Source organism: Idiotropiscis lumnitzeri, chromosome 1 (genome assembly GCF_059441095.1).
Source record: "Idiotropiscis lumnitzeri isolate Australia: NSW breed Sydney's pygmy pipehorse chromosome 1, RoL_Ilum_1.0, whole genome shotgun sequence".
Lineage (NCBI taxonomy): Eukaryota > Metazoa > Chordata > Actinopteri > Syngnathiformes > Syngnathidae > Idiotropiscis > Idiotropiscis lumnitzeri.
Genome location: NC_142391.1, coordinates 43,277,359 through 43,302,387, shown reverse-complemented (window position 1 = coordinate 43,302,387; position 25,029 = coordinate 43,277,359). Strand labels below are relative to the sequence as shown.

The 25,029-nt window shown below is 40.5% G+C and overlaps 2 protein-coding genes across 3 annotated transcripts in view; both read left to right on the top strand.

Annotated features, from left to right (window-relative positions):
* Positions 1-4,480, top strand: part of vps37ba (VPS37B subunit of ESCRT-I a) — a 20,253-nt gene extending 15,773 nt beyond the window's left edge. The window contains exons 3-4 of the mRNA XM_088301751.1: positions 1,493-1,575; positions 1,963-4,480. Of these exons, the coding sequence (XP_088157877.1) occupies positions 1,493-1,575; positions 1,963-2,454 (575 nt within the window). The 3' untranslated portion in view covers positions 2,455-4,480. The remainder of the gene's footprint in view (positions 1-1,492; positions 1,576-1,962) is intronic.
* Positions 4,481-6,086: 1,606 nt separating this feature from the next.
* The window catches only part of ppp3cca (protein phosphatase 3, catalytic subunit, gamma isozyme, a), a 39,373-nt gene continuing 20,430 nt past the window's right edge, over positions 6,087-25,029 (top strand). The window contains exons 1-3 of one of the 2 annotated variants that reach the window (XM_088301708.1): positions 6,087-6,777; positions 16,791-16,988; positions 18,299-18,423. In XM_088301708.1, the coding sequence (XP_088157834.1) occupies positions 6,717-6,777; positions 16,791-16,988; positions 18,299-18,423 (384 nt within the window). In that variant the 5' untranslated portion in view covers positions 6,087-6,716. The remainder of the gene's footprint in view (positions 6,778-16,790; positions 16,989-18,298; positions 18,424-25,029) is intronic. The other variant, XM_088301698.1, reaches the window with a different exon arrangement.

Here is a 25,029-nt window from a genome sequence, read left to right as displayed (position 1 = left end):
TTGATGCTTTTGTTTTTCTGTTGAAACTCCCTCATCTCACGCTGCTTCTACTTGCCTTGTCTGTGATGCACATGCATCCTGTCATCCGTGGTGTAAGAGGAAGCATTGTGGGAAATGTGGTGTCACAGCTAACCCGTGTCACCAAAAATACTTAATCTGATGCCAATTTCCCTTTCATGGCAGCAAGCGATGCTTAAACGAGCATTTAAAAAAGAAGCACGTTGTTGCTGATGTTTGATTTCATTTTTGATAAAGGGGCAGTCTTGTCTAGAAGTTAGCCAGCATTACCATGCACAGGTTACCCTGTGTAGTTGATGCGAATTTCCCCATTGTGGGACTATTAAAGGACATCTTTTATCGTTATCTTTATCTAACACTAACATATTACAGCATTGCATTGATTATGGAGGCATTAGTTAGTGAATGCACAAGAAATGTGCACAACTGAGATGGTGAAATGGTTTAAACAGGAGGTCAAAACTTTTCTTTTCAATATGTCATATAAGCCCCCACTAGTTTCAACACGGTATTATGATTAATATTTTGTTCGTGGAATGAGAATTGAGCAGCAAAATCCACCCGGTTTTATCCATCCATCTTGCAAATGTCACATGACCAAACCCAGAAAACAGGTGAGTCGTGATTGGTTGTTACCCGAGACCTGAGCAACTGTGATGTCATTTTCAGTCGACTGCAAGTGGCAAAATGGCTGTTCCCTGAGATGGATAATAACGGCTGAACACAATATTAATCAGAATGCCGGTTGGGAACATACACACATCTCAGCAGTTCAGTCCTAAATCGGTCTCAGTTTTCATCTGTTTGAACATATTCAATGTATTTAGAAACAAACCACAAATTACTTTGCAGGGTTTTTAACAGTCATTAATCGATTTATGTGAATACCAGTCCTAAATCTGTTCACTTTTCATGTTAAGTGAAGATTAATCTTAGGTAGGAAATGAACAGTACCAATACCTGCCTGGCGACTTGGCCCTTTGGTGTTGAGTTGACCAAAGTATTTGCTGGTGTTGACTTTCAGGCTTGCTTAGTGCACAAACCTGACAGATACCTTCCTTAGATATTAAGAGGTAACGTGATCGTTTCAGTTGACTCAGTGGAACAAGTTCTGGGCAAACAAAAAGCAATTGTGGTTGTTGGGATGTGCTGGTCACAGGGCCAGGAGTGGCACATTTTGCATAACTTGCCTCAGCTCCGTGTGACAAGCATGTGTTTTCATACCCAAATATATTCTCAGATGAAGGCTTGGTTTGACAAGTAAATCGATGTGATAATGTTTGCATTATTTCAGAGAGAGATTATTCAGTAGTTAGATTAATCCATAGGTTTGTCTAGTGTTAAAAATAACAGTTGCAGTTTTCACTGTTAAAAAATGGAAGTCTCCGTACACATCACTTTTCAGATCTATTGGGTGTCCTAGCTTTAATTTGAATTTATGTCATTGTCATACTTTTTTTTTTTTTTTTTTTAGATCACAAATCAGGAAACACGTCGCTGGACATTCTTCTGGCTCTACTGCAGGCAGAGGGAGCCAAAATAGAAGAGGAAACGGAGGTAATTATATCGCCGTCTCCATAGATACATTGCTTCATTTACGGAGACCTGCTGGTAAATCCACTGCCTGATACTCTCATCTACAAATTATTTTTACGCTAAAATGTGGTTGTCATTACTTTTGAGCTGAGCCAATCATTTTATCAACTGCTGACATACTATACTGATATTTTAAGTAGTAGTTGTGCTAGGCATTAGCTGTAGTTATATTTTAGTAAACTAAATTAAAAACGTGTTCACATTTTTTAAATTAGAATGCAGAACAGCTACTGCAGACACTTGTGTGGGATAAATACTCAGACATAATCTTTGCAGTACCTATCTTTTGTTTGATTATACATGTTGCACATTAAAAGCATCTCCCAACTGTATTATTCACTACTACAGAATATGGCTGATTCTTTCCTGGATGGTGACATGACCCTTGAAGCCTTCATCGATTCCTACCAGAACCAGAGGAAGTTGGCACACTTGAGAAGGGTGAAGATCGAGAAGATGCAGGAGGTGGTGCTGAAGGGCCAGCAGCTTCCACACCCATCAGTATCTACCTCCCGATCTCAGGATATGTCAGCTGGAGCCAGATCCTCATCCTCCCACCTCACTGAGGCAGGCAGTGACTCATCCCCTCTACTTCACCCCAGGAGGAAGCCTCCAGCACCCCCATCCCAGACGGCCCCACAGCTAAATCAAGTTCCAACTGTTCCGCCCCAGTCTTCGACCTACTATGCAGTATCACCATATCCGCCAATTCCTCCCAGAACGGGTCAACCCTACCCGAATGTTTCATCCGGCTATCCTTTCTTAGCACAGTACCCGCCTGCTTTGCCACAGAGAACCCCTTCTCGTGTGGCCCCGCAGCCTGGCTTCATCATTCAGTGAATTAAAGCCATTGCTACTAAAGAGTTTACAGTGTGTGCCGAGGACACTTTACCACTGGAGCTCCTTTGTGAACAATTTTCTATGGCGCTAGCCATCTTTGATTATGACGACTCCCCAGGCAGACCAGAAGGACGACCAGCACTGTATGCAATGGTGACGTTTGTCTGAAGTCAATTTGTAATTGTGGGGATATGTGCACACCTCTCACTCAACACTCCAAACAACAACAAAAAAAAACATGGTGAGATCCGCCTGGCCGCCATTTGGCCCAATTCTCCACAGAGGAAGAACCCAGTGTAGCCTATAATGACACAAGCTGCAGTGTGTGGGCTGTTGACCTTGTCATAAACTGGCACTTCCTGCCTCTATGCAGTGCCCTCAGCTCTGTAAGCGCATTAGTTTTTGGTCTCTCCACTCTCTGTTGGCCTGTTCCTTATTAAGCTTTGATAGAACTTGGGAGGAAACTAGGTTTACTTAGTCATTGTTTTCCAATTGCAGCATACTAATATTACTTGTGTATGCAAGCAGAGAGACCATATTTACTGTGTTATGACAAAAATATCATTTCCCAGATTATATTCAGGGGAAAGCATCTATGCTGTGATTTTTTTTTAATATATATACATACACATTCACATGGTACGTAGAATAACATTTAATTTCAGCAGCATTTTATTAAATAGTGCTTAATAGATTTATGTTTACTATAAACAATCTAGACTGATCAACGTGTGTACAGGAAAGCTTTGTTTGACGAATCAAAATGCAAATGTGTCTCAGAAGGTCCAAACTCCAGACCTGCCTTGTTCACGAGGAGTGACTTTTGCACTTAGTCCAATGTCAGGGCAGATGTCAAAAGGGATTTGAGAAGATGGGTGGCTGAACTGTTTTATTGAAAAATAATTTGGGCTTTTAGAACCAGGTTTAAGATGAAGGATTTGTATATTGCCATACAGTACAATTTTGTTAGTTTGTCTTCTAGCACAGTGCTCTCTGTTTCTTTTGTCTTTAACACCTTTGGTATGGTCTGGAGCTTCTGACAATTAGTTGATCTCAAACATATTAAGTCGATCTCGTACATATACTTGTGTTATCTTACACTGAGTACCAAAGGCTTCACTGTGTTTTAAAAGTGATTTTTGTGAATACGGTCGTTGGTCAGATTGTCTGCCATGTGTAATTTGTGGATCAAAAACACATTTGCACACATGCAAAACCGATTTCTTGAAGAGGGACTTGCAGGACTAGCCAAGCTTTGGAATTAGTCATTTTGTGGTTTAACTAGAACATCACTTTTCACCCGTACACCTGTTGCTGTGCACTGTTTAAGAGCCGCGAGTGCCTACACGTTTAGTGGCGTCAACCACGTCCTGCCGACTGCCCCATTTTCTCTATTCTACTCAATGGACTTGGCTAGTTGAGAAATTTGAAAAGAGCAGCTTGTGACTTTGGACTGTCAATGTCTGCTTTCGCAAGAAGCAGAAGGCCAGACCAATTAGCATGTGCCAGTGTGACATCCTCAGCAGGCTTTGAGCCGACTGGTGCTTGTGATCTCCCCCATTCTTCCCATGTTGTGCTGAGGTATGCCTGGCGTGACTTCAAATATTTTTGCATGTGCTGTTTATTTTTATTTTTGTGATATTTTTAATCCAGTGCGTGGAATAACAGGGCTCTGAAATATTGTCACGTCAGTAGTATTTACCTTCCAGATAAGACAATAGTGTAACAATACAAAATTGGAAGCTAATTCATCAATGACTTGATGAAAAAGCATTTCAAATCAATATAGAATAATTATTTTGTGCATGGCCTTTGTGCTTAGTCCGAAAACTACTCTTAACATTTAATTTAGCTGCTGTTCAGCAGACCTGATTCACGTAGCCATGTTTTCTTTTTTTTGTGTGTTTTTTTTTTGTGGTTGGTGAGTTTGGTTTTTTTCACTGTACTGTTTAGGTGTTTACTTATTCTGAATGTTTAGGTGGAATTTTATGCTACTTTCAAGTTCAATAAATCGCAAATTTTTGTATCAATTGGGGTATTTCCTAATTAGTGCATGCTGATAATGACAATGCATCCCTCTTTCAGGTGCTGTAGCTACCGGCAGCTGTACGGTTAATTTACTTATATTGAACAAGACGGCCATCTAGTGTCTTGAATTGATAATGCATGAGTCAGCCTGGGACATGACTTGATCAACGAGTGAGACACAGGCTCCTATCACTTAATACTCAGTCGAACATATGGGACATGCAAACATTTTATGAAAGGTAATGTTTATCATCCGATTTAAGTTATTATTCCTAATATGTAATTCTTTGTAAAGACCTGAAAGAAATGCTCGTCCTACCAAATCAATTCCAATGAAGTTGGGATGTTGTGTGAAATTGAAATAGAAGACAATGTTTTGCAACTCATGTTCAATCTATATTTAATTGATTACTCCACAATGTTAAAATATCAAAGGATCAAATTGATAGTTATTTTTCGCAAATTATCATTAATAATCATAATCCTGTGGCTGCAACACATTCCAGAATAGGGATCAACAGGGTCATGTTTACCACTTCACGTCACCTTTTCTTTTAACAACATTCAATAAACGTTTGGGAACAGAGGACACTAATTGTTGAAGCTTTGTAGGTGGAATTCTTGATCGTCATTATCACCAATAAATAATTGTGCTTTGTGTTTTTCTATGATAATTATCAGCAGGTTGCAAAAGAAAAATTGGAAGAGTTGCAAAAAATTCATGTACAGTAATTAGTGGACTCCCCTGGATTTTTTTTTGGGATCAATAATATGAATTTTTAATTTTCCTGTGAAGACAGGAAGGCCGGGGCCAGAATCGAAACCAAGGCCTCCGTATTGTGAGGCCATCGTGCTAACCAGTCGGGCCACCGTGCCACCCCTAATCTTGCCTAAAAGAATAGTTAAAAAAGTAAATGATAACTAATTTCAGTTTCCTGATCATCACTGAGCTTGTTGGTGAAAAAATGGCCATCTTGGGTCTAGTCCTCCTTTAAATACTGTAGACATAATGTATTTTAATGTAATTCTGAAATTTCACCCTGAAACTCATCCAGCCATTATCCAGGCAGGGTACGGCCTGAACTGGTTGCCATCCAATCGTAGGGTGCATAAAGACAAACAAACACTCAAAATCATACCTAGAGACATTAACCTATCCCGCATAGATTTGGAATGCGGAAGGGACCGGAGTATCCGGGCTAGAGAAACCCCTCGGAGGCCCATGAATAACATGCAAGTGCCATACAAGAAGGCCAGGGCTGGACTTGAACCCACGACCTCTGCACAGTGAGGCGGACGTGCTAACAAGTCTGCACTGTTTCTCCTTCTCCCAAAACATAAGTAAATACCCTGAATCGTTTGTGGGTATTTTTGACAATCTGTGGTTATTGTCCACGACACGAATTAGTTATTCCAAAGCAGCACCAAACAAATGCAAGTAAAAAATAAGTAACAAACGCGCATTTTAGTAAATCTTCGAGAGAACATTGACAATTAGAGTGAATTCCTTGTGTTAATTGTGTTAGCCAAGAAAGCGTAGTGTTTGTGAACGCACCCTTAACCCACGTGTCACGTTTCCATAGTCACGTCACAGCGGCTCCACCATGTTGTAGGAAATCCACCGCTGCTCCACACTGTCAGATTACACTTTAATCTGTGGAGGAGGATAGACTGTCAAAACAAGCTCGCTATCTTGGAACGATTTGACGCTTTTGTGTGTGCTTACCTGAAGGTTGTCATTTTCCTTCAGGGAACGGCTTGTACCTTGAAGATGAATCACCAGTCTGCATTTGCCGTCTTTTCCTGTTCGCCCACTTGCCACTACATTACAATGTTTGCTGGCTAACTAGCGAAAAATAGAGTAACTCAATCGGATTATTTTGCAACGGCACCCATCGCTCTAGGTAATATCCAGATTTTTTTTATTGGTATAGTTGGCAGTGATTACCAAGCAAAGGAGCTCCCTCCGTGTTATACGCTTTTGTTTCTGCAAACAATTACACACCGCAATTCTTCTCCAGCACTAATGTTGCTGCAAGTAAGCTAGCACACCACAAAGAGCTGGAGCTCATACGCGAGCATTTTCTTTCCTTTTTCGCCCTCGCACTGTTTGTTTGAAAGATCAACATTTAAACCGAAAGTAAAGCCCACGACATCGATGTGCGACTCTGTCTCAAGCTAGCCGGGAGGAGAACAGTGCAAGATTTCAACTGCGAAATACAAACAAAGCGAAGATGTCAGGAAAGGATAAAGATAAACCAGAGAAGCAATCCACAACGGAGCGGCTCATTAAAGGTGAGTGATGGTCTTCAGTGTCACTCATTCTGTCTTTTTCTTTTCCTTTAGTACCTCGTGTTGCTCTTTGATTTATTTACAAGAACCGCTCCCTCACATTGTCTGCAGAATTGGTGCTGAAATGAAAAACGTCTGACACATTGTAAATGCAGATCACCTGTTCTACCAATGCATACTCTGGAAAATGATAGCGCGAAACTTAATAACCGCATCATCTACTCTGCAGTTATTTTGTTTATGTACTTGGCATTTCAGCATAAATCAATGGAGAGTCAAAGTCCTATATTGGTGCTCACTGTCCTTGACATTTAGGAGAGATGAATACCTAATTCTTCAGGGCCATGCTCGCTCACGGGAATACCCAAGGTCTGATCAGGTTGCTAGCAGAACTTGACAAGAAGGATTCTTTAACCCTGTGGGCTCTCTGCTTCATTGAGCAGTACGGCAGGACACCATTTGTTGTGTCTACCCAAGACGGGCAGGGCCAAGGCTGAGGTAACTCCCAGGAGAGAGAACCCAACCCAATTTAGGCCACCAGTACTACTACTGAGAGACACAGCCCACATCCCTGTCTGTCTGCAAGGGCACTCTGAGAGTGTTCTGCCAGGGGACTGGAATGCTGAAGTGTGAGCCAGTAGAGAGTGAGTGAGTTAATTGTGGAAAGAATCTCCCCAGTGATCTTCCCAACATGGCCAGCCACATGCTGGTCAAGAGAACAGAGGAACCTGAGAAGGAAAAAGGGTGACATTACTTAGGAACCATTACTGATTAAGGGAAAGCCCAAAACCAATATGTTTAATTAAAATGGGATCGTCATTAAATCCATGGAAATACAATGTAATCTGTGTCAAATTTCGGAAGTACCGGTAGCTGCTTTGGCTGTCTAGTAGGCACGCCTTTACCAACGTGCTTACCTGGGCCGCGCCACGGTCGTATTAAATCTTAAAAGCCTTAATTGTTTCATAATCTGCCATTTGTTGAAATTTCTGTCAGGCATTTTGGCTTTATTATTTCACAAAGCGCACTCCAGGTGGCCGATCTCAATGCCAGTACGGTAGGCTCTTGACGTCATGTGACCGAATGCCGCATGGATTTGTTTATGCTGCTGCCAGGGCTGTAGGGGTGCCAGGTGAAGGATTGAATAAAATTACCCTTTATCAATCAACATTCCATCTCGTGCTGAGTGATTATAGAAAGTAATCTAATTGTAATTTTTTTTTACTTAAAAATTGTTACACTATTTGCAAATTTTTGTTTTTAAATGTCCTTTACTAATGCATTTTTCGACAATCTATATTGCAACAATTAATATTCGATCTGATCTGCATTGTAGAATACCGAGGTAAAAGCAAATTAAGCATTAATTAATATGTAAAACAGTTTATCTCCTACATTAAGAGTAATAAACTTAATAAATATTTTGATGTGCAGTTTTATAATCATTCACCACCACAACATAATTCTGACACACAAGTGGATATTATATTGATACTACACTGTGAAGACACAAACTCAAGTTCAAAGTACAACGATAATGTAAACAAATCTGTATCTTTGTCACTTCCAACATACCACTGTTTCATGAAACATGATATACGACGGCAGCCTAAACGTCACAAAATAGACAACACATATACACAATTATTTTTTTTCCCCACACACTGGAAGTTTTACCCATGCGAGGTGAAAATGATCAAGCATGTTAGAAAGCTGAAAGCTAGCGCGGATGAAAGCTAGCGCTGCAGTGTTAGCTTATTGTTCTGTGAATCCCACTCTCCCAATAAAGTAAAGATCCTTTAAACTGCAGCCTTTGCAATTACAAAATCATGCATTCTTGAATGGCGATTATATTGCAAATGCAATTAATCTCACTTTAACGAAAATGACACAGAGAGTCATAAAAACAAATAATTCAGCAGAGAATAGACATTTGACATTTTACAGCTGCACTGCGCAGTATTTTGAATTTCTAATCACTACTGCTACCTGCGGACGAAAAGTGAAATTGCACACTCCTTTGTTCACATGCACGTGTAATGTATTTTTTTTGGCCTTCCTTTGAGAAACTGGTCTTTGGTCTCTTCTGAACAGAGCTAGAATCCATTATCGCAAAAAATAGCTTCTTGTCGTGACTCTGTGAGACTGCAACAAGAACGCCCATGATGTCATCTGGAGAAAGAGCGCGGGAAATTCAAACCCGATTCCAGTGAGAAAATTATGTTCCAGAGGCTTGCAAGAATACCCATTGTGAACAGCTAAAGTTTTAATCTGCCTTTTATAAAATGTGTGAATCCTAAACGGTCAAATGAAAACATCCAGCATTTAGCGTTAATTCCTCATGTTGATGGAAGATGTACAAAGAAGTTACAACTTTTGACAACCTAGCCACAATCAGGGTTCGAAGTTAACTTTAAAAACTGCTTGCCCATAGGGCAAGTGCCACTAAAATTTGCCTTGCCCGAGTGGCCAAATTACTTGCCCAACTTGGGCAAGTGACAATTTTTTTTCTCTTGCCCGAAGATGAAATTACCTTGCCCTGAGTGACCTTTTGTATGACAAAGTGTCTAATTACAAATTGCATGAATTTTTTGTTCGGACAGTTCCTGCCTAGAAAGAATTAAAAATACATTACAATCATAAGGGTTGCTTATATAAAAATGTATCATGTATTAACACATTAATTAGGTGTCTGCTGCTATTGCTTCATGAGTTCTATGTTGCAGACGTTGCAGGCATTAAGAAACAGTCAATGAAGCATATGTCCGTAAGGAGCTGGCGGGCTGGCAGGTAAAACTGGTCCTGTGAAAGCTAGACTAAGAATAAAATGTTTATGGTTGTAAATGTGTGCCACAAATGTAAATAAACATATAATCTGATAAGCATAAATTAATCTTGTTTTCATCATCAACCATGAAACCTTGCTCACAACAGCATGTATCATCCTGTGCAGTTATTGAAAATGTTAATTGTAGTTTTAATAATTAACAAATCTGCACGTTAAATTGGGAAAATGATATTACAGCAATCCAGATTATCAATTTTAAGTCCAAGAGAGCCTATTAATTGAGTAATCACATGTGTAAAGTATGAGTGTGGGAAATTTGTGTATTCCTTTAAGACCATTACCTGTGGTGCTGCCTCCATAAGTTTCAGAGCATAAACAGAACACAGTCACTGACACTATGTCAGGTCACATCATGGAGCTAATGAATTAACAGACAATAATCAAATATTACTCCCTTCCTGACTCACAACTGAATTGTCTACTTAAAAATATTCGAGCTATTTTAGTCATATCAGAGGAATCCGAAATGTTCGGATTTGAACAAACTCGTTGCCACTTGTAAACATGCGCAGAAGGTAAGAAAACTTTCGGCTGTCAATTTTCGGCCGAAATATTGTAGGTTTTTGTTGTGTTTTTCAAACTTCAAATGAGGATGCAACTACAGCGAGTTCCAATACTGTGGGATTTATTGACGTTCACTTTAACTCGACATTCACTGAACTAACTGATCCCGGTAGCGCCCGCCCATTGCCCCGATAAGGCCAATGGACCATACGACAACATAAGGGGGTGTCTGGGTTAAACCATCACCATACAGTGCACACAAACAGATCACACCACAGTTTTCGTCGAAATTAAAGATATTTGGCTGCTTTAAAAAATGCTTGCCCGGTCGGGTAAGTTGCCCATAATTTTACCTTGCCCGTGGCCAAATTTCACTTGCCCCGGGCAATCGGGAAGCGGTTAACCGCGAACCCTGCACAATCTATTGTGTACTGTGCCAAATTGAAGCAGACAAAGCTGAAATTTTTTTCTTTTTACAATGTCCATTTCATGGTAAATATGGCTCGTGTCAAATCTAACGACTCCAAATTTGGCCTTGGGGCAACAATTGTGGGGAGTGTTGTGAGCAATGTCTGATTTTCATGAAACAGTTCAGCCCCCTCAAAACAATTCTGATGTTTTTTGTTAGCCATTTATTTAAAAAACATATCTTATTTAGTCCGGACGTACATGTGTCCAAATTTCTTAAAGCTTCTGAAGGAGATCTTCTGCTGTTTGAAATGAAATAAAAAATGGCATAAGAGCGGATTTTGCTTGCTACCACCACACCAGGTTTGACTCACAGTGATGAGGAATAAACCCAAGGATTGGCTAATTACCATGCAAGGATAATGCATTCACTGATAATTAGCGCAATCTGAAGTGGTTTTATAATTCACCCAGCCACAGTCTGCTCCATTCATCTCTATCCAGCCGCATCTTTATAATTCAATTCTGTGAGTCGTATTGATTTTTGAACAATAGCAAACATATTTTAGGCACTGGTTCATAACACTGGCCAAGCGCTGTCCACAGTGGGCAGAATGGTGGATAGTAGTGCTTTTGTTTCACGAGTCGTTTGTTGTCATGCCAGACAGTGTGGGTGTTGATGCAGTGCAGCAGTAGCCCGTTGCGTGTCTGTCGTTTTGAAGAGTTCATCAAACATTAATGCTAATTAAGCCAGGCGCTCTCTAATAAGACACCCTACTTAGAACGGAGGTACCTATTTATTTTTAACAAAACATTATTTTCCTCACTGGGGTGCAAAAGCTTACTTCACTCTGTTGAGAGAGCAAACATTTATGCTTGTGTTATTTCCATGCACTCTGTTTGAATCAAGTGCTGCTGTTCAATTACAGACAGAGCTACTTCTCTATCTGTGTTTGAACAGGCTACTCTGGCCACATTTGGCGACAGACTTCGTATTTACCTTTGTTAAATTCTGTTTTTATTGTGTGTTTGTGTGTTCTTCATGCTCAACGCATTTGCTGCCTTAAATGTTTCCTACCTGTGTCATGCCCTTTGTGTGATATAGATTCACTATCAAAATAAATCTGTCCTGGCACGATTTTTCCGGATTGGTGTTTTGAACAATGATAAACAGGAATGAACACAATCCAAAATAAAATCTAACAAGGCTTTTTCTGTGTGTAAGGAGTAGAAAGTACAAGTATCTTGGTAAAAATGTAAGGAGTAGACACTGAAAAATAACTACTCCACGAAAGTGTAAGTACCCCAAATTTCTACTTAAGTAAGGTAACAAAGTCTTTTAACTTAGCTACTTGACACCTCTGAATTGCGATGCTGCCTATAACATCAGTAAGACACCTCGGGCTCGGACTTTGATTCCTCCTCCCTCCTTCCGCGGACATCATTGTCTTGGGGTAATGGCTCCAACTTCCCTGTCTCGCTGTGGCTAACGAGGCTCCGCAGAGAACTGTCCCCACTGACTAAATGTGTAAAACCGTTTCATGTCGCCTATGTCTGAAAGCCATGACCAGTCGTCACCAAAATTCATATGCACAGCCCTTTAAATTTCTAGTTAATTTATGGACACTGTGCACTCCAATGAGGATATATATATATATATATATATATATATATATATATATATATATATATATATATATATATATATACCACCTTCACAATAATCACTATATATTTTAGTATATATTAGGCTGATTTTTTTTTTTAATTTATTTTTTTTTTTTACATTTTCAGAATTTAAAGTGGTCATGAGTATGAATTTGCATAGGAATTTTGGTAATGAGTGGTTGTAGCTTCATACATTTAGCGATGCCAGCAGCCAGGCCTGGACACAAGCCGGCCCTGTGTACGGAGAGTCGACCTGGCAGAGATGCCAGATACCTCTGTGCTGATGCTTTATTCCCTTCAACGTCCTCGTGACAGTGGCCGGCCAAGAAGCACTAAGACTAACGTGTGCGACTCTGCGCACTCCCAGCTTGAATGGAGCGTTTTTGTCAGCTGACCAGAAATCACTATGTTGAGGGTACGCCCTACAATTTCATCGCCACCTTTGATGCCTTGCATCTTTGCATACACTGACGCACTGAATTAGCATTCCACTAATTTTTTTAGTTTATCGTAAATTATTTAAACCTATTGTATTTCGTGGCATGTCATGTGAAAATGTGTGTTAGTATGACAAAAAAAATGTCGTTGGATCCTTGTATACTTGAATTATGAGGAAAGGAAAACACAACTTTAAATATAATTTGAAAAGCCAACGACAAAATAAATCAAGCAGGTAACTAACAATATTCTTTGTGTGCCCAGCAATTGGCTGGTGACCATTTCAGGATGTACCCCACCTGCTGCCCAAATACTGCTCGGATAGGCCCTAACACGCCTGTGACCCTCGTGAGCACAAGCGGTTTGGAATCCAAATTGTTGACAAAAAATATGTCATTGATTTGACGCATTGCTTTTCACCTGAAACAGCCTCGTACTGTGCTTTTCCCTGCTGGCTGTTTGCCTGTCTAGGGCGCACATCCGCCAAAATGTTAATCCGGGTCATCTGATGTAAATAGAAGCATTGTAGGTAAGGAGTGTAACCTGGTGTAAGCAACAGAGACCTAAAGTTACGGCACATGTCACCCACAAATACTGAAGATGCAACCCTCCCGTTCGTGGCTGCACGACAGGGGTTTGTAATCATCTGGAAAAGAAGCATGTTATGGCTGATACCTGATTTCCTTTCTGGCACGTTCAGTCGTGTCTGGAAGCTTGCTGTAGTTAGCACACGCGGGTAACCGTGTGTGTTTGTTGAAACTTTAATGGAACACTCACACCTACCCGATGTAATTTATGGTACGCTAAGGTATTGTAGCGTTGACTATGGATTCAGGAGGCATTAGTCTGTCCCATTTCTTAACAACCAAAAGAGTGTGCGTTTGCTCATCTTCGACATCAAAGGAGAAAGATCTCACTCCCTCTCTCTTGAGTGATGCGTTCATGAACTGGAAAATACCACTACTCAAAGTAACAACATATTTGCCACAAGCCCTCATTGGCATCATATAAAAATAAAATGCATAATTAAGTTTGTTGCAATATACTACGTTATGTTGCTAAAAAAAAAAGGATGTTCCTCCTCATAGTATTCACAAGGATTTTTTTTGTTTGTACCCGTGGGCAATTTTTTGCAAATCAATTTACTACTATTAAATTTTGCATTTATGCATACTAATGAAGAAAGGCAAAACGTTTTGAATAAAGATTAAATAAATTATTATATGATGAGATTTAAAACAAATTGGCACACCCCCTTTTGGAGCTCGTTGCTACAATTCCCTCTCAGCTGCCTATATCACAGCAGGGAGGCTAGCATTATAATATTGCTTGGTTTGCCAGTTCTGTTGTCTAAAACGGCGATCAATCGCCACGGAAATTTGATTGCAGGTTAATACTCGTGTCCATTTCAACCTATGGAAGCATAAAAGCATGCTGCGCTATCTTTTGGATTTATTGACATTAAACATGAGCTCATTTGATCATCTCCACAAAATCAAAAATACCGTGCCGATTGCTTCCCCACTGAACACAAGATGAAGCAAACAAGATCAAGAAGGCGAACACAAACCCAGACTGGTTATATTTCGGACATTAACCGACACAAAAGTTTTGTTAAAGGGACACTTCATTGGGCTGAACATTTACTCATATGTAATGCGTCTGTGTGTAAGAATGTCAACACTAAAACAGCGATGCTGAAGTTTTACATTATCTCCATAGTCAGACTGGCAGGTTGCCATAGCTGTTTCTCACGCTCGCTCCCGTGGCTTGTTGAGGTAGAATTAGCTTTCGATTGCTAACCAGTCAAGATTTGCTATTAACAAAAGGAGATCAGCTCTATGTCTCGGACGCCTGGCCACTCGTGCATTGGAGTAGGAGTAGCTCCATACCGCCAGCCAAAAAGCACTCAACAGCACAAGCAGCCCAACTACAGGAACCACCTTCACGAGGTGTTTGGCCCAACGAAGTGTTCCTGGCAACAACGAGATACAATTGGCCCGAATTATCTCGTTGCTCAACAACAACAACAACAACAGCACAACGCAGGCAGCATGGAGCACCAGCTGTAGCATTCGCCTGTACTGAGGATGTGGGATGTGGTCACCCTCTCTGGACCTCCGCGTTGCACGCTGTCCAGCCATAGATACAGGGGCGTTGCAGTGTAAGCGGGCTGGCCCGTGTGCATCAATTTCGGATAAATACAAGACCAGGAGGTCGGCTTGTCGAAATGTTAAAGTTGGACTCGTAACTATTCTGAGCCCTGGACTTGGAGCAAGGCTGACCTTTCAGCCAAGTGTTGCCGTTTAAAGCACATCATTTTCGTATATGCAATGAAGGTAGAAGGTAAAAGTAAGTGAAGCTACGATTTAAATGTAATCGATACCTGAACCGCTTCTCCTCACGTGGTTGCCATCCAATCCCAGGGTTTTAGAGTGTCCAATCAAAGCACCATGCATTCTTTTGGGGGGGAGAACGCTGGCACGGGGAGAACATGGAAACTCCACACAGGGAGGCCAGAATCATCGAGCTAACCAGTCGACCACCGTGCCTATATTATATTATATTATATTATATTATATTATATTGTATTATATAGTATTATATAGTATTATATTATATTAAATTATATTATATTATATTATATTATATTTAGAGCTGTCAAGTGATTTTTTTTGACTAATTAATCACCATAAAATCAAAATTTTCAACTACTATTTTTTGCAAAGCTTGTAACAGATATTTAATTGAGTAATATCTTGGAATTGATGCAAAATCACCAAATATGAAGAACATTTGATTCAAAGACTGTTCTAATAGCGTTCTTTGATTCTTGAATACGATCTAAATGGAGACATCTTTGCAGCCATTTTGCTCCGAAACATTTCTCAAAACTGCCCACAAGCGCCACATTCCAGCAGTGTTGGTTTGCAAGGCTCAGTGGTAACTTGAATGCGCTGTTTTGTTCTGAGACGTGCTAAAGATGTACTGCTATAATGGCACAACATTTGCAAAGTACGTAAATTATTTTTCAAGTAAACCAAACTGAGTTAACTGAGTTAAAATATTTAACTGAGTTAATTTTTTGGGGATTATTCACCTGAGTTAATGCTTTAATGTTGACAGCCCTAATTATATTATATTATATTATATTATATTATATTATATTATATTATACTATATTATATTATATTATATTATATTATAATATATAATATAATATAATATAATATATTATATTATATTATATTATATTCATGAAAAAGATCTATTGACTGGTGTGGTATAAATAACCAGTAAGTGCTCCTCAGCCTACGAGGCACGGCCGTGAAAAGAGCTGTAAGATGAGGTGGTGCAAGCTTTAAGAACAGATTAGGTAAAGCCTCTATTAGCAAGGGCTTCCAGATTCAGGGGCTGTTTACTTAAAAGCTCTGACATACTCGAGATGGCTGCTGGAAGGAACAAATGGTCTTTTGTTTGTTTGTTTGTATGTATGTGTGTAGGCGTGTATGTCATTTAATGAGAGTAGTTCTACTTAGAGGATTTCTTGATTGAACATGCAAATTTGCTTGGGTGTGCTCAACTACACAATGAACAAAGTTGTTGCTGTTCAATGAAAAAAGTATGTTTCTCTTTTTTTTCTTTTCCTTTAAAACGCGAACAAGTATTTATTTTTTTTAAATTGGAGAGTGACAAATTGTTCAATAGCTGTGCCCTGTTGGTTGTCTTCCTAGCAGTACGCCATTTGCGACTAAATTAGACAGTGCAAACAAATGGGCTTTTAGCTTCATTTTAATCATGAAGCACTCAACTTCCAGCCTCAAAAGCACTGACCTTTTTTTGCTGTTGGCAAAAAGGATTGTGTAGGTGGTGTGGCGCAGATTTCTGGTCGTATAAGGAGCAGAACTTCATGCTGTGTATTATGCATCTCAGTATCATATACTTGATCCTGATGCATGTGCCCCCGCTCCCTCCACAATTTCTTCCTCATTCAGGTCTTTTGTTCAAGTCATGCACATAATCTTTCTTAACTCATATGGTTTCCCTGTACTTTCTCATTCCTATAAATGCTCAACACATACCTGGATCACTTGACTACCATCTTTTCCCTTTTTATCCAAATAACACAATGTTTCCCCCCCCCCAACAGCTGTGCCATACCCCCCACAACATAAACTGACCATAAAAGAGCTATTTGAAGATGGCAAGCCCAATGCAGAGCTGCTACGAAACCACCTCGTCAAAGAAGGCAGGGTGGAGGAAGATGTGGCGCTGAAGATCATCAATGACGGAGCAAACATCCTTCGCCAAGAGAAGTGCATGCTGGAAGTGGAGGCACCTATCACAGGTATAGTGCAAAGCAACTTTGATCGTTGACAGGTCAGCATTGCTTTCAGGGGCGTTCAAGTCAACTTTACAAAGGTGTTGAATGAATGAATCTCCTGCTGTTGCTAAAATTACAGGGGTAACTCGACAACAAAACGCTGAATGGCAACTGATAATATAAATACGCCTTCTGCAGTGGCCCAGTCAGAGTCCTGACCTCAACCCAATTGAGAAGTCATGACCTCATTCGAGTGATTCACACCAGACACTCCCCAAAAATTGTTGAAGTAAAACAGTTTTGTAAAGAGGACTGGTCCAATAATTCCTTCCGACACTGGTGCAGGTCTTCTCTGCAAGTACATTATGCAAACGTTTGGTTGATGTTATTGCTATCAAACAAGGGTCCACAAGTTATATGGTAAATGGTAAAAAAAAATTTCTGTCAAATATTCAAACAATCCCATTTTCATAAGTAATGAGTTTAATTTGATCAATACGTAGTTAATACACCTTTTGCACCAATTACAGCCTAGAGGAATTATTTTATTTTTTATCATATACTACAAGCTTTCCACACCTATTACTGGGCAGTTGAGCCCGGTACTCTTTGTAGCACCTCCGAAGCTCCATCAGGTTGGATGAGGATGTGAGTGCAAAGCTATTCAGATAGTTCCATAGATTTCAATCTGGTCTCTGGGTGGGCCACACAAGCACATTCACTGAGTTGTCTGTTTGTCTCATGAGAAGCTCTAAATTGTTACGCACATGTGATTTCTTTGTTGTTATATTTTTAATAATGTACAAAAAAAAAGAAAACATTTTATATTGTTATATAGGGTTATTATAGGTGTGAAGTGGTAAAACGAATTGAATCAATTTGGAGATAAGGTTGTAATGCAACAAATTGTGTAAAAAGTTAGAGGATGTGAATCTTTTCTCGATCAGAGAGAAAACCTAGCTCTGTTACCTACTCAACTCACGTCAATATCAGAGCACCTGAACAACAACCGCAATCGTAACAAAGTGCTGTACATGAATCGTACAATGCAATCATTAAAATAATCATAAAAATGATAGTAAACAATTATTATTTAAAACATACAAGGGCTCTATTTGCACGAATATTTAGCAATGCGAAACACTGTAAAACACAAGTTACAATTTTCATTCAGCTTACAAATGAACAAATCCAGCTGTCATTAACGTTTTGATTCATCCGCGAATAATAACTAATTAATTTACAACAATTTCTTAATACTGTTTATATTTAAAACAACAAGTATCTGTATACCAAACAATCTTACTAACTGCATTGTTATTCTGTTTTACCAGTGTGTGGTGATGTCCACGGCCAGTTCTTTGACCTCATGAAGTTATTTGAAGTCGGAGGATCACCGAGTAATACAAGGTATCTCTTCCTCGGAGACTACGTAGATCGAGGATACTTCAGCATTGAGGTAAGCTCACGTATGTTTTATTTATTTATTTATTTTTTTCTTGTCATTGTCACTGATTGTGTCATAAATGCTAGCTGGTGTTTTCGTTTCAAAAACAATATACTGTAAACATTTTTGGTGCAGCTTTGAAGGCCTTTGACATGTTCTTCTTGTCTGAATGGATTTTGCTGCCTGAAATTCTATTTCAGTGGCAGTTCCAAAGGGCACAGTTCATCCATGCTGGTTGGAATGATTAAAAATAAGACACGGGTTTGGAAAAGAGGGCTGCAGGCCTTCTGTTCCAAGTGGTCTGAAGTGGCCTTGATGAGGGTCATGGCTAGAGGGTGCCAACTACTGTAGACTAAGCTTGGATTCATTATAGTTGCAATGATGACCCACTTTGATGAAATGTCAAAGCTTGCATAGATGTCTGAAAATAGCCCAAACTATCTTTTCACTCCATATGCATTTGTGTGCTAGTATCAGTAAATACAATAACAATTAATACAATATTTGTTTATATTCTTTAATTGATTTAATACAAAAGCTTTCCCCATTGTGAATTCAAATGTGTTTGTATGTACTGTATACAGACTATTTGCAAAGGCGGGCATTCCATCAATATTGACGGAACGTCAGTCAGTCCAAACTTCCAAAAACTGTTGGACTATGCACCGACAAAAGTTCGTTTTAATTCTTGCATAAGGGAAACGCACGCTGCATGTCTCTGTGTGCGGGGGGTAACTTTGCGTAGACAACAGAAGGGGCTTCTCCGACAGGGGAAAAAAACTGAACATTGCTAGTCAATCTGGTGACCTGTGGTTGTGTTGGTTGTTAAATGTTGCCATGGTTGACAATTCAAAAGCCGTGAGAACTCACAAGATACATGAGCAGTCACACTCCCCGTTCTCCAAGCCTGCTCTGTTTTTGTCTCGGTCGTGACAGGTAAAAAAGTTAGATGTTTCATACACCTCTCGGCCCCACAGTCCGTAATGTTCTTATTGTTAGATTTTATATCTCGATTTCACCATGCTGTGTGTGTGCGTGTGCGTGTGCGCGTGTTTGTGTGTGTGCTTGTGCTGCGCATGCGTATGACGACGTACGTTCATGACGCAAGTTGGCTGTTATGAAAGTGCTGCCACCAAAAAAGATGATATGTCGGTCCTAGAAGGTGAAGTTGTACATCAAGCAAGAATTGGAAATAATTCCACCTATAAAGCTTCAACAATTAGGTTCCTCAGTTTCGTTCAAGTTCGTGATGTGAAAATTGCCTGAACACATCATGTTCCTATGACACCTATGTTGGAGTTTACTGGGAAATAAAACGGACAATGAAAAGAATTACACACAAGTGAGTATTTTACTTCAGTTTACCAGTCCAGCATTCGTCATCCGCCAGCGGCCTGGGTACTCGTTCACCATTCGTCAGCACATAATTTTTTCAAACCAAACCTGCCTATAATCGTCAGTTGGTTGGGCCGTCATTCAGTCCAGCAGGTAGTTCATCGGTTAGTCCCTTAAAAGTCCATCCATCCATCCATTATCTGGACCGCTTGTCCTCACAAGGGTCGCAGGGGTTGCTGGAGCCTATCTTAGCTGTCATCGGGCATTAGGTGGGGTACACCATAAACTGATCGCCATCCAATTGCAGGACACACGTAGACGAACAACCATCCGCTCACACTCACACCTAGGGGCAATTTAGAGTGTCCAATCAACCTACCATGCATGTTTTTGGAATGTGGGAGGAAACCCACGCAGGCACGGGGAAAACATGCAAACTCCACACTGGTAGGCCGAGGCCGGAATCAAACTCACAACTGCGCTGTGAGGCCATCGTGCTAACCAGTCGCCCACCGTGCTGCAGTCTGTCAATCCATCACCCGGAATTTGTTTTTGGTTTCTTTCCAATTCCCATTACATGTCATATGTTCTACTTTATTACCAAATTATTTTCTCGTCGTCCTTTCAAATCATATGTAAAGTTGAGTTTTCAAGGAAGGTTTCTTTCAAGGACATAAAGATCAAAGGACTTTATTTTTTCAAACCAACACACATTTCCACATGTTTTCCAAGCTCTTCTTAGTAATGGCTCAACTTCTGATGATATGTCGGCAGGCAGTGCAAAATCCTCTCGCATTATCATGCTTTCATCACTTGGGTTTGGTCATTCTTTACCTCTTGCTTCTTTTACTTTGAGTTAATATCTTCAACTTGCAATTGTAAAGCTGCACTCTGATTGACTGCTGTATCAGACATTTCTGTTGCATCTAATCACTCACTGATGTATTTTGGGGATGATGTAGATAAGCCACAAAAAGGAAAAAAAAAGTGTTTGCATCTTTCTTTGTTTGCGACCCGGTACCAAGTGGTTTTGGACCACTGGCTTAAGGGACCTCATGTCTCTGAGCTGAACTGGGATACATATATATACATATTTTAAATTTTTGGCAAAGAAGAAGGGGGCAGTTCTTAAAGTGCTTCATGATTCATTTTGGAAGTCTCAGCTCAGCTTGTTTTTCATATCACTGCAAATCTTGTCAAATGTGCCTGGTTACCCCAGACTGTGTTGCTCGGCCCCTACACGTCCTCCACCCTCATGCTGAGCACCGGTTCCCCCCAAGGATGCGTGCTGAGCCCTCTCCTGTACGCCCTCTACACCTACGACTGCAGCCCGGCCCACGGTAACAACACCATCGTCAAGTTTGCTGACGACACGACAGTGGTCGGTCTGATCTCGGAAGGTGACGAGACAGCCTACAGAGAGGAGGTAAAGAGGCTGACGGCTTGGTGCAAGGACAACAGACTGCAACTCAACATTGCAAAAACAAAGGAGATCGTCGTCAACTTCAGGAGGAACAAGACGGTACCGCCCCCCCTCTGCATCGAAGGCGTGTGTGTGGAGAGGGTCCACACGTTCAAGTTCCTGGGAGTACAGATCTCCGATGACCTTTCTTGGACACACAACACCACAGCAGTGGTAAAGAAGGTCCACCAGCGTCTGCACTTCCTGAGAGTCCTCAGGAAATTCAACCTGGACAGGAAGCTGCTGCTGGCCTTCTACCACTCGTCCATCGAGAGCCTGCTGACGTACTGTGTCTCCACCTGGTACAGCGGCTGCACTGAGGCGGACAGAGTGAGGCTCCAGAGGACAGTCAAAACAGCGCAAAGGATTATTGGCTGCCCTCTCCCCTCACTGCCGGACATCTACACCGCCCGGTGCCTCAGAAGGGCTCTCAACATCGTCAAAGACAATACCCACCCAAACTCACACCTGTTCGACCTGATGCCCTCTGGCAGGCGCTACAGATGCATCAAATGGATTCACAACTACCTCACAAACCGGCCACAGTACGTGAGAACACAGGACTGTGTGTCTGACGTGCTCCTCTGCAGCACGGGAGCGCCGCAGGGAACTGTGCTGGCTCCCTTCCTGTTCACCCTCTACACCTCGGACTACAAATACAATTCCACAACCTGTCACCTGCAGAAGTTCTCTGATGACTCTGCGATTGTCGGCCTCATCACTGACGATGACGATCGGGAGTACAGAGGGGTTACGCAGGGGTTCGTGGACTGGTGTCAGCAGAACCGCCTCCAAATCAACGCTGGGAAATCCAAAGAGCTGGTGGTGGATTTCCGCAAGCGTCGGCACTCTCCACCTGCACCAGTGAATATCCAGGGAACAGACGTTGAGAGGGTCTCAACTTACAAGTACCTGGGTGTTCATCTGAACAATAAACTGGACTGGAGCGACAACACAGACGCTCTCTATAGGAAGGGTCAGAGCAGACTCTTCCTACTCAGGCGGCTGAGGTCCTTTGGCGTTCGGGGAACACTCCTCAGGAACTTCTATGACTCGGTGGTTTCATCAGTCATCTTCTATGGAGTGGTCTCCTGGGCAGGAGGCATCTCGGGCCGAGACAAAAAGAGACTGGACAAACTGGTGAGGAGGGCCAGCTCTGTCCTGGGCTGCTCCCTGGACTCTGTGGACTCAGTGGGGGGCAGGAGGATGACGGCAAAACTGTCATCAATGCTGGACAAACCAGCCCACCCATTCAATGACACTCTGAGAACACTTTACAGCTCCTTCAGTGACAGACTTTTACACCCTCGCTGTACCAAAGAGAGATTTCGCCGCTCCTTCCTGCCAACTGCTGTCAGACTTTTTAACAAGAACATTGGGTCAGGCCTACAAATGGGAGGGCATTAGTGCAATTGTGCAGTCCTAGGATGCAATATTAACTACTACTGTACTTTCAGCCAAGGGTGTACTTAAATATTGACCAATGATGTATTTTGTTTACCATTACAGTATTCTTATTACAATACTTCTATCACTGTAGTATTTCTACCACTGCAGGATGTTCACTACTACAGTACTTTTATCATTGCAGTACTTTTATCATTGCAGTATTTTTCTATCATTGCGGTACTTTTACTATTACAGTACTTTTCCCATTGCAGTACTTTTACCATTGCAGTACTTTCATCATTGCAGTATTTTTCTATCGTTGCAGTACTTTTACTATTACAGTACTTTTACCATTGCAGTATTTTCTATCATGCAGTACTTTTCTATCATTTCAGTACTCTTACCATTACAGTACTTTTATCATTGCAATATTTTTATGATTGCAGTATTTTCAATCATTCAGTAGTTTTTATCATTACAGCGTTTCCCCCTCCGTATAATGGACAAACATTAGGAGTGTTTCCTTACACTTAGATACGTTTATACTGTGTATATTTGCATGCTTTTTCTGAATGTCTGCTGCTAATGTTATACATTAACGGCTACATTACGCCGCCGACTCTGTGTGATCTATATCTTTGCTGCTGTAACACCTCAAATTTCCCCATTGTGGGACTAATAAAGGACATCTTAAATCGAGGACCAATAGACTGAGAAACAGTTTCTTTCCGAGAGCCATCTCTATTCTGAACTCTCACACACACACGAGACCACCCTTACCTTGCAGAACAGCATCGTGATGTGTTTTTATATACCCTATTCAGTATTATTTTCCATTGCACTCTCTTATTTATCTAATTTATATATTTGTCAGTATTATTGTTGTATTCCACTGGAGAGGGGAGCTCTCTAATCTCGTTGCACTCTTGAGTACAATGACAATAAAGGGATTTCTAATTCTAATTCTAATTCTAATTAATTAATCGTACACTATAAAATCCCAAACTTCAGTCCAACAGGATTGAAAACAGGAATTGACACCAATATAAATCATAAATATAAAAAATAAACACAATAATAGAGAACAGGCGATTCTTTTGTGCTCATCTAAAAAAATGAGCCGCCATCTTGGACTTTCAAGTGGCCCCTCGGATAGAGTTGCTCAAAAGCCTCTGGAGAACAAATATGCCAGTTTTCATGCTTGTATCATAATTTGCAGAATTCCCTTCAAATTTAGCTTTTACCCGCTCCACTATATTATTTACTTCTGTGGTGCCACTGCCTGGAGTTAACTCGTTTGTAGTTATTTGCGCACAATTCGGGCAGCGTGTGCATTTATTCCAGCAAAGTGGTCATATTGGTTATGTGTCACTTGAAATAAAACTATAAATTGGTATCGGTGCTAAATATGAATTTCACTCATGTACCAGCAGTGTAAATCATTGACCTATAAAAAGAACTACAGTTGATGGGAACAGAAAGTGCCCAAAACAACTGTTTTGACGTGATGATCTGAATCACTCACCTCTAGAGTTTGGTAGTAAAGGTATCACAATCAAAGACAATACCCACCCAAACTCACACCTGTTCGACCTGATGCCCTCTGGCAGGCGCTACAGATGCATCAAATCGAGGACCAATAGACTGAGAAACAGTTTCTTTCCGAGAGCCATCTCCATTCTGAACTCTCACACACACACGAGAACACCCGTACCTTGCAGAACAGCATTGTGATGTGTTTTTATATACACTATTCAGTACTAAATTCCATTGCACTCTCTTATTTATTTATCTAATTTATATATTTGTCTGTATTATTGTTGTATTGCACTGGAGAGGGGAGCCCTCTAATCTCGTTGCACACTTGAGTACAATGACAATAATGGGATTTCTAATTCTAATTCTAATTTCTAATCTTGTGATTGCAGAAGACTGGAACCAAATATTATTTCTTATGCACTTGGTCTGATTCTGTCTGTTAAATTAGTCTCTTCCAACACATTTGTTCACCTAAAAATCTAAAATTTCGGTTAAATTGTGTTTGAGTTCCACCACTATGAAATATATCATTGTCAACTTGGGCATTTTTAGTACATTTAGTCTTTGGGTCTTTGGCTGATGCTGTTTATGATGTTTAAAAAAAAAAGTGCATACAGTTGCTTATTTTATGTATATTTTTTATTCAACGCAAAACGCGTTGCAATGCTTTTGGTGCTGTATGCTTTTTGTTCCGTGTTTTTTTTTTTTGTAATTCATTGTAATAAATACCAAATTTCATTGGAATTTTGGTCACGACTATAATAAATTAAAATGATTCATGATTAATGACACAAGTTGAATCAAGGTGTTGCCAGATCTTTTCTGCCAAGCGTTTTAGTTAATTTATGTGCTACAGCTCGTCCTTGAGTGTGCAACAAACTGAATAATGATGG